The sequence below is a fragment of the Salmo trutta genome, unplaced genomic scaffold (assembly GCF_901001165.1).
Source record: "Salmo trutta unplaced genomic scaffold, fSalTru1.1, whole genome shotgun sequence".
Taxonomy (NCBI): Eukaryota; Metazoa; Chordata; class Actinopteri; order Salmoniformes; family Salmonidae; genus Salmo; species Salmo trutta.
This window is the reverse complement of record NW_021823428.1, coordinates 4,862-19,911: the sequence shown is the minus strand read 5'-3', so window position 1 is coordinate 19,911 and position 15,050 is coordinate 4,862. Positions and strand designations below refer to the sequence as shown.

The following is a 15,050-nucleotide window of genomic DNA, read 5'->3' as shown; positions in this document are numbered from 1 at the left end:
TGTTATGATAGTAGAGCTGTAGTAGCAGTGGTGGTTATGATAGTAGAGCAGTAGTAGTAGTAGGTGTTGTTATGATAGTAGAGCAGTGGTAGTTGTTGTTATGATAGTAGAGCAGTAGTAGTGGTTGTTATGATAGTAGAGCAGTATAAGCAGTGGGGGTTATGATAGTAGAGCATTAGTAATAGTGTTTGTTATGATAGTAGGGCAGAAGTACTGATTGTTAGGATGGTACAGCAGTAGTAGTGGTGGCGGTTGTTATAGAAGAGCAATGGTAGTGGTTGTTTTGATTGTAGAGCAGTAGTAGTGCTGGTTGTTATGATAGTAGAGCAGTAGTAGTGCTGGTTGTTATGATAGTAGAGCAGTGGTGGTGCTGGTTGTTATGATAGTAGAGCAGTAGTAGTGCTGGTTGTTAAATAGTAGAACAGTAGTACTGATTGTTATGATAGAAGAGCAGAAGTAGTGGTTGTTATGATTGTAGAGCAGTAGTAGTAGTGGTTGTTATGATAGTAAGTAGGTAGTAGTGCTGGTTGTTATGATAGTAGAGCAGTCGTAGTGCTGGTTTTTATGATAGTAGAGCAGTTGTAGTGCTGGTATTTATGACAGTAGAGCAGTAGTAGCAGTGGTGGTTTTGATAGTATAGTAGTAGTATTATTGGTTGTTATGACAGTAGAGCAGTAGTACTGATTTTTATGATAGTTGAGCAGTAGTACTGATTGATATGATAGTGGAGCAGTAGAAGTAGTGGTTGTTATTAAGATAGTAGAGCAGTAGTTGTTATGGTTGGTTTGATAGTAGAGCAGTAGTAGTAGTTGTGGTTATAATGGTAGAGCAGTAGGTGTGATTGTTATGATAGTAGAGCACTAGTAGGAGTGGTTATGATAGTAGAGCAGTAGTGGTGGTTGGTATGATAGTAGAGCAGTAGAAGTGGTGGTGGTTGTGATAGTAGAGCAGAAGTAGAGGTTGTTCTGATAATAGAGCAGTAGTAGTGGTTGTTATGATAGTAGAGCAGTTGTAGTGGTTGTTATTATGGTAGAGCAGTAGTAGTAGTGGTTGTTATGGTAGTAGAGCAGTAGTAGTGGTTGTTATGGTAGTAGAGCAGTAGTAGTGGTTGTTATGATAGTAGAGCATTAGCAGTGGTGGTTGTTATGATAGCAGAGCAGTAGCAGTGGTGGTTGTTACGATAGTAGAGCAGTAGTGGTGGTTGTTGTGATAGTAGAGCAGTAGTAGTAGTGGTTGTTATGACAGTAGAGCAGTACTAGTTGTGGTGGTTGTGATAGAAGAGCAATAGTAGTGGTTGTTATGATGGTAAAGCAGTGGCAGTGCTGGTTGTTACAATAGTAGAGCAGTGGTATTGCTGGTTGTTATGATAGTAGAGCAGTAGTAGTCCTGGTTGTTTTGACAGTATAGCAGTGGTAGCGGTGGTGGTTATGACAGTAGAGCAGTAGTAGTAGTGGTTGTTATGATAGTAGGGCAGTTGTACTGATTGTTATGATAGTAAAGCAGTAGTGGTACTGATTGTTATGATAGTAGAGCAGTGGTAGTGCTGGTTGTTATGATAGCAGAGCAGTAGTAGTGCAGGTTGTTATGACAGTAGAGCAGTATAAGGAGTGGTGGTTATGATAGTAGAGCAGTAGAAGTAGTGGTTGTTATGACAGTAGAGCAGTAGTAGTGCTGGTGGTTGTGATAGAAGAGCAATAGTAGTGGTTGTTATGATAGTAAAGCAGTGGTAGTGCTGGTTGTTTCGATAGTAGAGCAGTAGTAGTGCTTGTTGTTATGATAGTAGAGCAGTTTGGGTGCTGGTTGTTATGATAGTAGAGCAGTAGTACTGATTGTTATGATGGTACAGCAGTAGTAGTGGTGGCGGTTGTTATAGAAGAGCAATGGTAGTTGTTGTTATGATAGTAGAGCAGTGGGGGTGCTGGTTGTTATGATAGTAGAGCAGTAGTAGTGCTGGTTGTTATGATAGTAGAACAGTAGTAGTGCTGGTTGTTATGACAGTAGAGCAGTAGTAGCAGTGGGGGTTATGACAGTAGAGCAGTAGTAGCGGTGGTGGTTATGATAGTAGAGCAGTAGTAGTAGTGGTTGTTATGATTATGGAGCAGTAGTATTGGTTGTTATGATAGTAGAGCAGTGGTGGTGGTTGTTATTATGGTAGAGCAGTAGTAGTAGTGGTTGTTATGGTAGTAGAGCAGTAGTAGTGGTTGTTATGGTAGTAGAGCAGTAGTAGTGGTTGTTATGATAGTAGAGCATTAGCAGTGGTGGTGGTTATGATAGCAGAGCAGTAGCAGTGGTGGTTATGACAGTAGAGCAGTAGTAGTAGTGGTTGTTATGATTATGGAGCAGTAGTAGTGGTTGTTATGATAGTAGAGCAGTGGTGGTAGCGGTTGTTATGATAGTAGAGCAGTAGTAGTGCTGGTTGTTATGATAGTAGAGCAGTAGTAGTGCTGGTTGTTATGATAGTAGAGCACTGGTGGTGCTGGTAGTTATGATAGTAGAGCAGTAGTAGTGCTGGTTGTTATGATAGTAGAACAGTAGTAGTGCTGGTTGTTATGACAGTAGAGCAGTAGTAGCAGTGGGGGTTATGACAGTAGAGCAGTAGTAGCGGTGGTGGTTATGATAGTAGAGCAGTGGTGGTAGCGGTTGTTATGGCAGTAGAGCAGTAGTAGTGGTTGTTATGATAGTAGAGCAGCAGTAGTAGCGGTTGTTATGATAGTAGAGCAGTAGTACTGATTGTTATGATAGAAGAGCAGTAGTAGTGGTTGTTTTTATGATAGTAGAGCAGTTGTAGTGCTGGTATTTATGACAGTAGAGCAGTAGTAGCAGTGGTGGTTATGATAGTAGAGTAGTAGTTTTAGTGGTTGTTATGACAGTAGAGCAGTAGTACTGATGTTTATGATAGTTGAGCAGTAGTACTGATTGATATGATAGTAGAGCAGTAGAAGTAGTGGTTGTTATTAAGATAGTAGAGCAGTAGTTGTTCTGGTTGGTTTGATAGTAGAGCAGTATTAGTAGTCGTGGTTATAATGGTAGAGCAGTAGTTGTGATTGTTATGATAGTAGAGCACTAGTAGGATTGGTTATGATAGTAGAGCAGTAGTGGTAGTTGGTATGATAGTAGAGCAGTAGAAGTGGTGGTGGTTGTGATAGTAGAGCAGAAGTAGAGGATGTTCTGATAATAGAGCAGTAGTAGTGGTTGTTATGATAGTAGAGCAGTTGTAGTGGTTGTTATTATGGTAGAGCAGTAGTAGTGGTTGTTATGGTAGTAGAGCAGTAGTAGTGGTTGTTATGATAGTAGAGCAGTAGTAGTGGTTGTTATGATAGTAGAGCATTAGCAGTGGTGGTTATTATGATAGTAGAGCAGTAGCAGTGGTGGTTGTTACGATAGTAGAGCAGTAGTAGTGGTTGTTATTATGGTAGAGCAGTAGTAGTAGTTGTTATGATAGTAGAGCAGTAGTAGTGGTGGTTGTTATTATGGCAGAGCAGTAGTAGTGGTTGTTATGATAGTAGAGCAGTAGTAGTGGTGGTTGTTATTATGGTAGAGCATTAGTTTTAGTGGTTGTTATGATAGTAGAGCAGTAGTATAAGAAAGTGGTCTGTGGTAAGATGAAGCAGATGCTATACTACAGGACTGTTTTGCTATCACAGACTGGAACATTTTCTTTTATTCTTCTGATGGCATTGAGGAGTACACCACATCAGTCACTGGCTTTATCAATAAGTGCATCGAGGACATCATCCCCACAGTCACTGTACGGACATACACCAACCAGAAGCCGTGGATTACAGGCAACATTCGCACTGAGCAAAAGGGCAGAGCTGTCGCTTTCAAGGAGCGGGACTCTAACCCGGAAGCTTACATGAAATCCTGCTATGCCCTGCGATGAACCATCAAACAGGCAAAGCGTCAATACAGGGCTAAGATTGAATCATACTACACCGGCTCCGAGGCTCATCTTATGTGGCAGGCCTTGCAAACTATTACAGACTACAAAGGGAAGCACAGCCGCGAGCTGGCCAGTGACACGAGCGTACCAGACAAGCTAAATCCCTTCTATGCTCGCTACGAGGCAAGCAACACTGAGGCATGCATGAGAGCATCAGCTGTTCCGGACGACTGTGTGATCACGCTCTCCGTAGACGATGTGAGTTAAACCTTTAAACAGGTCAACATACACAAGGCTGCGGGGCCAGACGGATTACCAGGACGTGTGCTCCGGGAATGTGCTGACCAACTGGCAGGTGTCTTCACTAACATTTTCAACATGTCCCTGATTGAGTCTGGGACAAGCAGACCACCATAGTCCCTGTGCCCAAGAACAGAAAGGCAACCTGCCTTAATGACTACAGACCCGTAGCCCTCACGTCCGTAGCCATGCATTTTTTTGAAAGGTTGGTAATGGCTCACATCAACACCATTATCCCAGAAACCCTAGACCCACTCCAATTTGCATACCGCCCAAACAGATCCACAGATGATGCAATCTCTATTGCACTCCACACTGCCCTTTCCCACCTGGACAAAAGGAACACCTATGTGAGAATGCTATTCATTGACTACAGCTCAGCGTTCAACACCATAGTACCCTCGAAGCTCATCACTAAGCTAAGGATCCTGGGACTAAACACCTCCCTCTGCAACTGGATCCTGGACTTCCTGACGGGCCGCCCCCAGGTGGTGAGGGTAGGTAGCTACTCATCTGCTACGCTGATCCTCAACACTGGAACCCGTGTGTGCTCAGTCCCCTCCTGTACTCCCTGTTCACCCAGGACAGCATGGCCAGGCACGACTCCAACACCATCATTAAGTTTGCAGACGACACAACAGTGGTAGGCCTAATCACCGACAACGACGAGACAGCCTATAGGGAGGAGGTCAGAGACCTGGCCGGGTGGTGCCCGAATAACAACCTATCTATCCCTCAACGTAACCAAGACTAAGGAGATGATTGTGGACTACAGGAAAAGGAGGATGGAGTACGCCCCCATTCTCATCAACAGGGCTGTAGTGGAGCAGGTTGAGAGCTTCAAGTTCCTTGGTGTCCACATCACCAAGAAACTAGAATGGTCGAAACACACCAAGACAGTCGTGAAGAGGGCACGACAAAGCCTATACCCCCTCAGGAAACTAAAAAGATTTGGCTTGGGTCCTCAGATCCTGTTAGTAGTGGTGGTTATGATAGTAGAGCAGTAGTAGTGGTTGTTATGATAGTAGAGCAGTAGTAGTGGTTGTTATGATAGTAGAGCAGTAGTAGTGGTTGTTGTGATAGTAAAGCAGTAGTTGTAGTGGCTGTGTCATGGAAAATTGCAAGATTATGTTATAATGCTTGTATTGTATTATAATGGCTGTTTTATTCGACAGAATAGAGTATTCTATTAACTATTGTGTGTGTGTTTTACTGAGGATGGGCCTCTATGGGATAACACTGACAGGGGAGATTTACGATGTCTTTGGGTAATAAAGCCTAAAGAGCATTCCAGAGGACATGAGTTAATGTTTCTGTTCTATACCGTACCAGGGAGAGATGGTTCCAGTTTGGAGTATGAGGACCAGGTCTATACAATGAAAACTGTTGACACAGCAGTTGCTGTCTGCTATGTTCTATAGATATCTTTCATACAAATCTTAACCTTGTGACCATTCTATGTATCTGTTGTTCGTCATGTACGTTGAGAGGGGTGTATCTTAGCTATAAAAGATCTTTGTACTTTTGTGTTATCACTTTTTTTCAATGGCGCATCATTGAAAGTCAAGTGCTATTGCAAAGCTCTTATTATTAAAGATGTTGTTTAAGTATAACTCTGACTGGTGTGTGAAGTTTGTAACTCTCCTCATTTGGTAATGCAGAAATTAGTCACCACAGTTGTTATGATAGTAGAGCAGTAATAGTGGTGGTTATGATAGTAGAGCAGTTGTAGTGATTGTTATGATAGTAGAGCAGTAGTAGTGGTTGCTATGATAGTAGAGCAGTTGTAGTGGTTGTTATGATAGTAGAGCAGCAGTAGTGGTTGTTATGATAGTAGAGCAGCAGTAGTAGTGGTTGTTATGATAGTAGAGCAGTAGTAGTGGTTGTTATGATAGTAGAGCAGTAGTAGTAGTGGTTGTTATGATAGTAGAGCAGTAGTAGTAGTGGTTGTTATGATAGTAGAGCAGTAGTAGTGGTTGTTATGATAGTAGAGCAGTAATAGTGGTGGTTATGATAGTAGAGCAGTTGTAGTGATTGTTATGATAGTAGAGCAGTAGTAGTGGTTGCTATGATAGTAGAGCAGTTGTAGTGGTTGTTATGATAGTAGAGCAGCAGTAGTGGTTGTTATGATAGTAGAGCAGCAGTAGTAGTGGTTGTTATGATAGTAGAGCAGTAGAGTGGTTGTTATGATAGTAGAGCAGTAGTAGTAGTGGTTGTTATGATAGTAGAGCAGTAGTAGTAGTGGTTGTTATGATAGTAGAGCAGCAGTAGTAGTGGTTGTTATGATAGTAGAGCAGTAGTAGTAGTGGTTGTTATGATAGTAGAGCAGTAGTAGTGGTTGTTATGACAGTAGAGCAGTAATAGTGGTTGTTATGATAGTAGAGCAGTAGTAGTGGTTGTTATGATAGTAGAGCAGTAGTAGTAGTGGTTGTTATGATAGTAGAGCAGCAGTAGCAGTGGTGGTTATGATAGTAGAGCAGCAGTAGTAGTGATTGTTGTGATAGTAGAGCAGTAGTAGTAATGGTTATTATGATTGTAGAGCAGTAGTAGTGATTGTTGTGATAGTAGAGCAGTAGTTGTAGTGGTTGTTATGATAGTAGAGCAGTAGTTGTAGTGGTTGTTATGATAGTAGAGCAGTAGTAGTAGTGGTTGTTATGATAGTAGAGCAGTAGTAGTAGTGGTTGTTATGATAGTAGAGCAGTAGTAGTAGTGGTTGTTATGATAGTAGAGCAGTAGTTGTAGTGGTTGTTATGATAGTAGAGCAGTAGTAGTGGTTGTTATGATAGTAGAGCTGTAGTAGTGGTTGTTATGATAGTAGAGCAGTAGTAGTAGTGGTTGTTATGATAGTAGAGCAGTAGTAGTGATTGTTGTGATAGTAGAGCAGTAGTAGTAGTGGTTGTTATGATAGTAGAGCTGTAGTAGTAGTGGTTGTTATGATAGTAGAGCAGTAGTAGTGGTTGTTATGATAGTAGAGCAGTAATAGTGGTTGTTGTGATAGTAGTTTCATTGCATTCCTCTCTGCTAAATTATTTTTTAATCCCTCAATGAATCATACATCTGTTACCTGTCTGTCCATCACTATGGTTACACAAGCAGTCTCCCTATCAGCCAATCAGAGAGGGTGTAGGGCCCCCTGTGCTTGTGGGTAGGCTAGTTTTCATTAATGAGAAAGACAAACATGTTGGCTCCCCTGTAGGTAAGCAGATGAGAATCCCCTCACCCACCTGAGCCGACCACCATGATATAGATTCTGGCCATCCTTCCACCACATTTAAATTATTCTAATCTCCAAGCTCTCCCTTCTCTCTTCTTCTGTCTCTCCTTCTCCCTGTCTGTTATTCTTCTCCTTCGTTTCTCTCTAATGTGTCACATTTTCCCCTTTTCTCTCATCCTCTTCAAACTGAAGAGTGTACCTGCTGTTTGTCATAATGACACAATCTCTGCCTCTCGTCCTCCGTCTCTGCCTCCCTCGTTCCCTCGCTCCTCTCTTTCCCCTGGCACACTGTGGTCGTGGACAGAGAAAGATTTCCTCTCTCCTTCTCTTTCCCTCTCTCCCACTATATATAACTGTACCTCTGCTTCTCTCCCTCATTCCTTCTTTCATCCCTCTCTTTCTCTTTACTTATTTTTATCCACTCTCTCCCTCTTTTCTTCCTCCTTCCTGTCTCTTTCTCTCCTCTCTTTATTTGCTCTCAGTTCTAGGGTTATAATGTTTTCAGGCTTATTTTGCTTCTATTTTATTTGTTATTGTTCAGCCCCTCCTCTTCTACCCCCCTCTCTTTCTTTCTTTACCTCTCTCTCCTCCTCCTTCTCTTCTCATTTTGCCGTACTGTTGAAGCTTGACAAAAACAGGCCTTTACAATTGTTGACCACTGACCTTGAGGAGTCACCTGGAATGAGGAGCAAACAGAGGGCCTGAGGACCTCCCTTTAGTGCTAATGAAACACACACACACACACACACACACACACACACACACACACACACACACACACACACACACACACACACACACACACACAGCTAACACTAACCCTCCTCTCCTGTCCTCCTCTCTTCTCCTCCTCCAACCTCCCCCTACTCCTTAACCCTCCACTCCTGTTCTCCTCTCTACTCCTCCTCCTCCTCCAACCTCCCCCTACTCCCTAACCATCCACTCCACTCCTGTCCTCCTCTCTTCTCCTCCTATAAACCTCCCCCTACTCCCTAACCCTCCACTCCACTCCTGTCCTCCTCTCTACTCCTCCTCCAACCTCCCCCTACTCCCTAACCCTCCACTCCACTCCTGTCCTCCTCTCTTCTCCTCCTCCAACCTCCCCCTACTCCCTAACCCTCCACTCCACTCCTGTCCTCCTCTCTTCTCCTCCTCCAACCTCCCCCTACTCCCTAACCCTCCACTCCACTCCTGTCCTCCTCTCTTCTCCTCCTCCAACCTCCCCCTACTCCCTAATCCTAACTCCTCCTCCTTCACCTTCCTTTCCCCTTCCCTCACCAATTCTCTCCTTTGTATGAATCCCTTTCTGCCTGCCTCCTCTTTACCTCCTTTTGCATCCTCTCTTCATCTCTCTCTGTCCCTCTCCCTATCTCCCATCTCTCTCTGTTCATCTCCCTATCCCCAATCTCTCTCTGTCCCTCTCCCTATCTCCCATCTCTCTCTGTTCATCTCCCTATCCCCAATCTCTCTCTGTCCCTCTCCCTATCCCCCATATCTCTCTGTTCACCTCTATATCCCCATCTCTCTCTGTCCCTCTCCCTAATCTCTCTGTCCCTCTCCCTATCCCCAATCTCTCTCTGTCCCTCTCCCTATCTCCCATCTCTCTCTTGCCCTCTCCCTCTCCCCCATATCTCTCTGTTCACCTCTATATCCCCATCTCTCTCTGTCCCTCTCCCTAATCTCTCTGTCCCTCTCCCTATCCCCCATCTCTCTGTCCCTCTCCCTATCCCCCATCTCTCTCTGTCCCTCTCCCTATCCCCATCTCTCTGTCCCTCTCCCTATCCCCATCTCTCTGTCCCTCTCCCTACTCCCTATCTCTCTCTGTCCCTCTCGCTATCCCCCATCTCTCTGTCCCTCTCCCTATCCCCCATCTCTCTCTGTCCCTCTCCCTATCCCCATCTCTCTGTCCCTCTCCCTACTCCCTATCTCTCTCTGTCCCTCTCGCTATCCCCCATCTCTCTGTCCCTCTCCCTATCCCCCATCTCTCTCTGTCCCTCTCCCTATCCCCCATCTCTCTCTGTCCCTATCCCCCATCTCTCTCTGTCCCTCTCCCTATCCCCCATCTCTCTCTGTCCCTCTCTCTAATCTCTCTCTGTCCCTCTCCCTATCCCCCATCTCTCTCTATCCCTACCCCTATTCCCCTTCTCCCTGTTTCACTCCCTCTCCCCCTCCCCAGATGAGATTGAGATGCTGGAGCGTCTGTGGCTGTCTGGTATCTGTCACAATGATAAGATTGAGGTGATGAGCAGTAAGCTGGACATAGACAACATGGCGGGTGTCTTCTACATGCTGCTGGTGGCTATGGGGCTCAGTCTGCTGGTATTTGCCTGGGAGCACCTGGTCTACTGGAGGCTCAGACACTGCATGGCTACCAGCTCCGGGAGACTGGACTTCCTACTGGCCATCAGTAGGGTGAGTTTGTGTGGTGGGAAATGGTGTGTGTGTGTGTGGGGAGGGGGGTCAAGAGATAGAGGTATCTTATGTGTGTGTGTCGGTGTGTTTGTGTGTGTTTGTCTGTGTGCGTGTGCATGTGTCCGTGCGTGTGTGATGTGTGTGTGTGTGTGACCTGTATGTTGAGGTCAATTCCATTTCCACTCAGTCAATTCACAGGATTAATTGGAATTCAATTCCTCTCACACTCAGGATGTATGGTAACCTTGACAATGACCTTGATGGAAACAACACATACTAATATATATTATGCATACAGTTTGACTGACAACCTCTCGTCCCTCAGTCACATAGGGCATGTTAGATTTGATTCTATTAATACATGATTGAATGTTCATTACCATTGTTCTCTATCTCTCCCTCTCTACCAGGGCATGTACAGTTGTTGTAGCTTTGAGGATGAAACCACGCCGGGCAGGGCCAAATCCTCCATGGCTATGCTCCCCCACCATCATGGCACCATGGCAACAGTCCCACCCCCGCCACACTTGGTCAGTGCATCATCAACCAACCCGGCCCTGACCATGGCGCAGCAGCAACAGCAGCAACAGTCACAGCCCGTCTACCAAACACAACTACCTGGATCCCCTCCCACCGTGGTGCATTCTGGGACGGCGCTGGGGCCCTCCAACACTCCCATGCTGGGGGCGCCACTGCCCTGCTCCACATTCCTCCCCCGGCCCGATCGCAGACTGGCCGTGGTGGACCGCTGGAGGCTGCCCAAGGCCGGGACCGCCACTAACCCCATGGCCGTCCGCGGGGCCATCGCAGACATGGGACCCTTCCCCCAGAAAGTGGCTCCGACCTGGGGCACGACAGCTGGAGGAGTGGGGGTTGGTGGTGGGGGGCTGGATGGATATAAACGCTACTATGGACCCATCGACCCTGAGGGTCTGGGACCCTGTATGGACCAGCCGGCAGGGTCCCAGACCCCCAAAACAGCCCCCAGGAGCCACCCTCAACCCCCTCCCGCCACGGTGGCCTTCTACTCAGAGAAAGGTCCTGACCAGGGGGTGGGGAAGAGGGTGGTGGGAGGTGGTGGTGCTGGGTGTCAGGGGAAGGGAGGGGTCAAACCTTTGGGGACGCCTCGGCTGCCTCCTAAAAGCCAAGCCGTGGGCGTGACCCCAGTCCCTCTGCCCACTAACCCCCCGCTGCCACAACCCTCCCCCCCTCTCCCCTCATCCTTTTGGAGGAAGCGCCGGCCCAAGAAGCCCAAAGAGCCAGGCGGGCCTCTGTATGAGAACATCCTACCACTGGGGCGCAGGGGAGGAGGAAGGGATGGAGCGAGGGATGGTGGAGGGAGGAGGGGACGCCCCCTCTCTCCTCCTCTCCCGCTCCCCGTAACTGTGCCCATGTCCCCCACCTACACTCCCCCTTCCCCCTCCACCTCACTCCCCTACACCAGCTCAACTTCCTCCTCTTCCTCTAACACATCGTCCACCTCTTCCTCTACCTCCTCCTCTCGCTCCTCCTCTCCTTCCTCCTCCTCCTTGACCTCTCAGAGCACGCGGGAAGGTTTGGACGCAGAGGAGGATGATGAGGATGAGGAGCTGACCGAGGAGTCCAGTCTTCTCCTGGGGAGGGGGAGGGACAGACAGCGTTCAATTATCTCCTCTCGTTCCCTCAGTCACGGGCGCCAGCCACCACCTATACCACCCCGAAAACCACGCCCTGCCCGAGGGGAGCGAGACAGGGAGAGAGAGAGGGAGAGAGGAGGTAGCCAGTTGGCCCAGTTACAGGAGTGGTGGGCGGGCTGGGGTGAGAGAGAGAGGGATCGCAGTGGAGGAGGAGGAGATGACGAGAGGAAACGAGAGAAGAAGAGGAGGAAAGATAAAGAGAAGAAGAAAAAGAAGAAGAAGAGGAAAAAGAGGGAGGAGAGGGAACGAGAGAGAGACAAAGAGAGGAAGAGACGGAAGGTGAAAAAGAAGCGAAAGAAGAAGGCGCTGAAGACGAAGAAGAGGAGGAAATCAACTGGGCGTTCTGAGCAAGAAGAGGGGGATGTGGAGGCAGATAGGGAGGGAGAGGGGGATGGAGGGAGAGAAGGAGGGATGCCAGACTACTCATCCTTTCCAACCCAGTATCGTAGTACGTTTGGGGAGAAAGGGAGAGATTCAGCATGGGCAGGAGAGAGGGAGCGAGGAAGGAGGGAGGGAGAAGGGGAAGAGGTGGGTGATAGAGAGGAGGATAGCAGCAGGAGCAGGGAGAGGCGGCCCAAATCATCCCGTTCCCACTCCAGACATCGACCCCCAAGTAAGCGCTACCCTAAACTCCCCGCCTCGGTCAAGTTCTGGGTGAGCGGAGGAAACGGGGAAGGGGGGGACCCCAACTCTGGAACACACCCCTCCTCCCTCCCTCCCCTCATCCCACTCTCCAAGAGGCGGAGGAGTGGAGGGGTGGAGAGAAGGGAGGGAGGGAGAGAAGGAGAGAAGAAGCCTTTGTTGATGCACTATGAGAAAGGCAGGGCTAACACCCAGGAGGGGCTCTCCTTCCATGAGTGGGACTCTGAGGAGAATGATGAGGAAGATGTGGAGGAGGAGAGGCAGAGAGACAGAGCGAGGGAACGGGTGGAGGAGAGGGTGAGGAGGGCCGGTGGGAGAGGTGCTGTGTCAGAGTCAGAAAGAGACAGGGCGAGAGCAGAGGAGAGTTACTCTGATGAGGGCTCATCAGGGGAGTTTGGGCGATTTGAGAGGTACTGGGAGGGGAGGGAGGGGAGGGAGGGGAGTGGGGGGGCTGGAGGACCAGGGAATAGTGGGATAGGGGGGATAGGGGGAGGGAGCTGGTTTTTCGGCACATACCCCTCCAGAGAGAAAGGGGGCAGCATCAACAGCAGAGACAACTCTATACTAGGGCGAGTGGAGGGCTGGGGGGGGGCGGGGGGAGATTCTTGGGGTTCAGGGCCAGGAGTAGGGTGGGCGTCAGGGGGAGGGAGTGGAGGTCTGGGGTCCCAGTGGCCCCCCCCCTCCAGCAAACCTCCCGCCCCCCCGACGGTACTGGTCTGTGGACAAACTCCCAATGAAGGGAGAGAAGAAGTGGAAAAGGGGAGGAAGGGGGAAGGGCAAGGGACGCGCACGAGACAGAAACCAGGGGTCTGGGGTGTCATGTTCATGTAGCCAGTACCCCCACCCCCATGTACACCCGCACCCCCAAGGGCGGTCACACAGCCATGGGAAGAGAGGAAGCACGGCCCTGTCCCACAGCCAGGAGGAGCTGCTCCCCCACTGCCACAGCTTCAGCGGGGGCTCACGGCCCAAACCCCCTCCCAAACCAGACCAGGGCCAGGCCAAGTCAGGCAGCCAGGCCAGCCTCAGCCTCAGCACACAGCAGCCAGGAGGGTTAGTGGACCACTCCCCTCAGCCCTCCCTCTCGCCCCCTCAACCCCTACCTAGTGCCCCTTCCTCATCCTCCTCCCTGCCGGTGCCCATCCCTCCTCCTCCCTCCTCGTCCTCTGCCTCAGCCAGTGCTAAGCTCCTGTACCAGAGACTACGGTCAGTGCCTCAGCCCGGACGCTTCTATTCCCCCCACCTGCCACTCAAGGCCAAGAGCCTATGCTCCCGACGAGGCTCCGCCCATTTCTCCAGCCTGGAGAGCGAGGTATGACAGGGGGAGACGAGAGAGGGAGACACGCGAGCCGACACCGGTGCCGCTGAAACCACTGACGCCATGGCAACTGTTACCAACGGCGGTGCCATGGCAATGGGGGATGCCACGGCAACTGAGACTGCTGTTATGGCGACTACAGATGACCATCAGCTAGTGACCATCACTACAGGAACAACTAGGGATGACTGTACCATGGCTGTCTCCGCTGTGGGTGAAAGCGGAACCATAGTAACCCGGTCCCTGGTGCGTGTTCTGGTGAGGGCCACGGTGAGGCGCCACACCAGGGTCACCTACATCCGCCTGGAGGGGTCCCATGACACCGAGAGTGAAGGCGAGGCCATGTCGTCTGGGGCGATAGCAGCTCCACAACTCCTCCTCCGGTCGGAACTGAGCTTTGTGATGTCATCGTCGGTCCTCCTCTCTTCCCCCAGTCAGAACAATGGATAAGAAAAGTCTCCAAACTGTGAGTAATGATGTCATGTTTACACACACACACACACACACACACGCTCGTCTCCCTCCCTCTGGTTCTGACTGAACACACCTCATTGGTAGCGGAGAGACCGGCCTGCTCCTGTAAGGATCCAATGACTGGTTAACACTCCCACAGACTCTAGCTCTCCTGTCCCCATTGGCTGAGGGACATGTCACATCATCCCCTTTTGAATTGGATTGGTAGACTGCATCCTCACGTTGGAGAGACCCCCCCCTTCATCTCTCTCCCCTTTTGTAAGTTGGTTGATATAAAAGCAATGCAGTCGCCTCTCTCTTACACACGCTCTGTCTGGCTTCCCATCTCTCATTGGCCAGTGAGGAGTGACATCACTTTGACCTCATGACATCTTCAGGGCCATCTAGCGTGACCGAAGCCCCCCGGAAGGGAAGGATACCAACCCCCGTGATGTCATGTTTACTACAAACCCTTTTGTCCAATTAGATTTAACAGGAGACTTTCTCCGCCACCTCATTGGAGCCTGTCCTTTCTCCTCTGGTCCGATCAGAACTCAGAACTCAGAACAGAGACTCTTGTCATTGCGCTGATGAGCACGATGACATCACTGTGTTCCAGATACAAACGGAACATTCTGAAGAAAAAAAAGACACGTAGCGAGATCTTTCTTTCCCGTCTTTTCGTTTCCTTCTTCTCCTGATAGCTTCTTTGTTATTGTATCTATCTATGTGTTGTTCTGTTAGTATTTCAAGCAGCAGGGAGGTCGGCTGGGGCTGAACTTGGACTTGAGAAGCCTTTAAAAAGCAGTGCCAAATTTCTACTCCACAGCTTTTAAGCCAAATTGGTTTCCAGTCATCTGTTTTCATGAGTATATCCGTATAGTATTTCACACGTGAGCAATACAACATTCTCTATTAGGAGAGAGGATGGAGGACATGATTGGTTGCAATATCTACAATTGGCACTAGATGGCTGCATAATATTCAAATAAGCTTGAGAGGACTGAGTGAGAAAATCTCTGAGCTGAGTGGATTTGACATTACATTGAAGATGTAAAACATTACGTTATTATGTGGAGGAATCAGGACAGCTTAGCTTTAGTCATTAGGAGTAATGGGTCATTGAAACCCTGAGCAGTGCATTTTAAAATA

At 48.6% G+C, this 15,050-nt stretch overlaps 1 protein-coding gene across 1 annotated transcript in view; it reads left to right on the top strand.

The window, feature by feature from the left end:
- Positions 1-13,445, top strand: part of LOC115190927 (serine/arginine repetitive matrix protein 2-like) — a 35,248-nt gene extending 21,803 nt beyond the window's left edge. The window contains exons 3-6 of the mRNA XM_029748964.1: positions 9,574-9,809; positions 10,220-10,789; positions 10,904-12,233; positions 12,997-13,445. Of these exons, the coding sequence (XP_029604824.1) occupies positions 9,574-9,809; positions 10,220-10,789; positions 10,904-12,233; positions 12,997-13,445 (2,585 nt within the window). The remainder of the gene's footprint in view (positions 1-9,573; positions 9,810-10,219; positions 10,790-10,903; positions 12,234-12,996) is intronic.
- Positions 13,446-15,050: the final 1,605 nt, after the last annotated feature.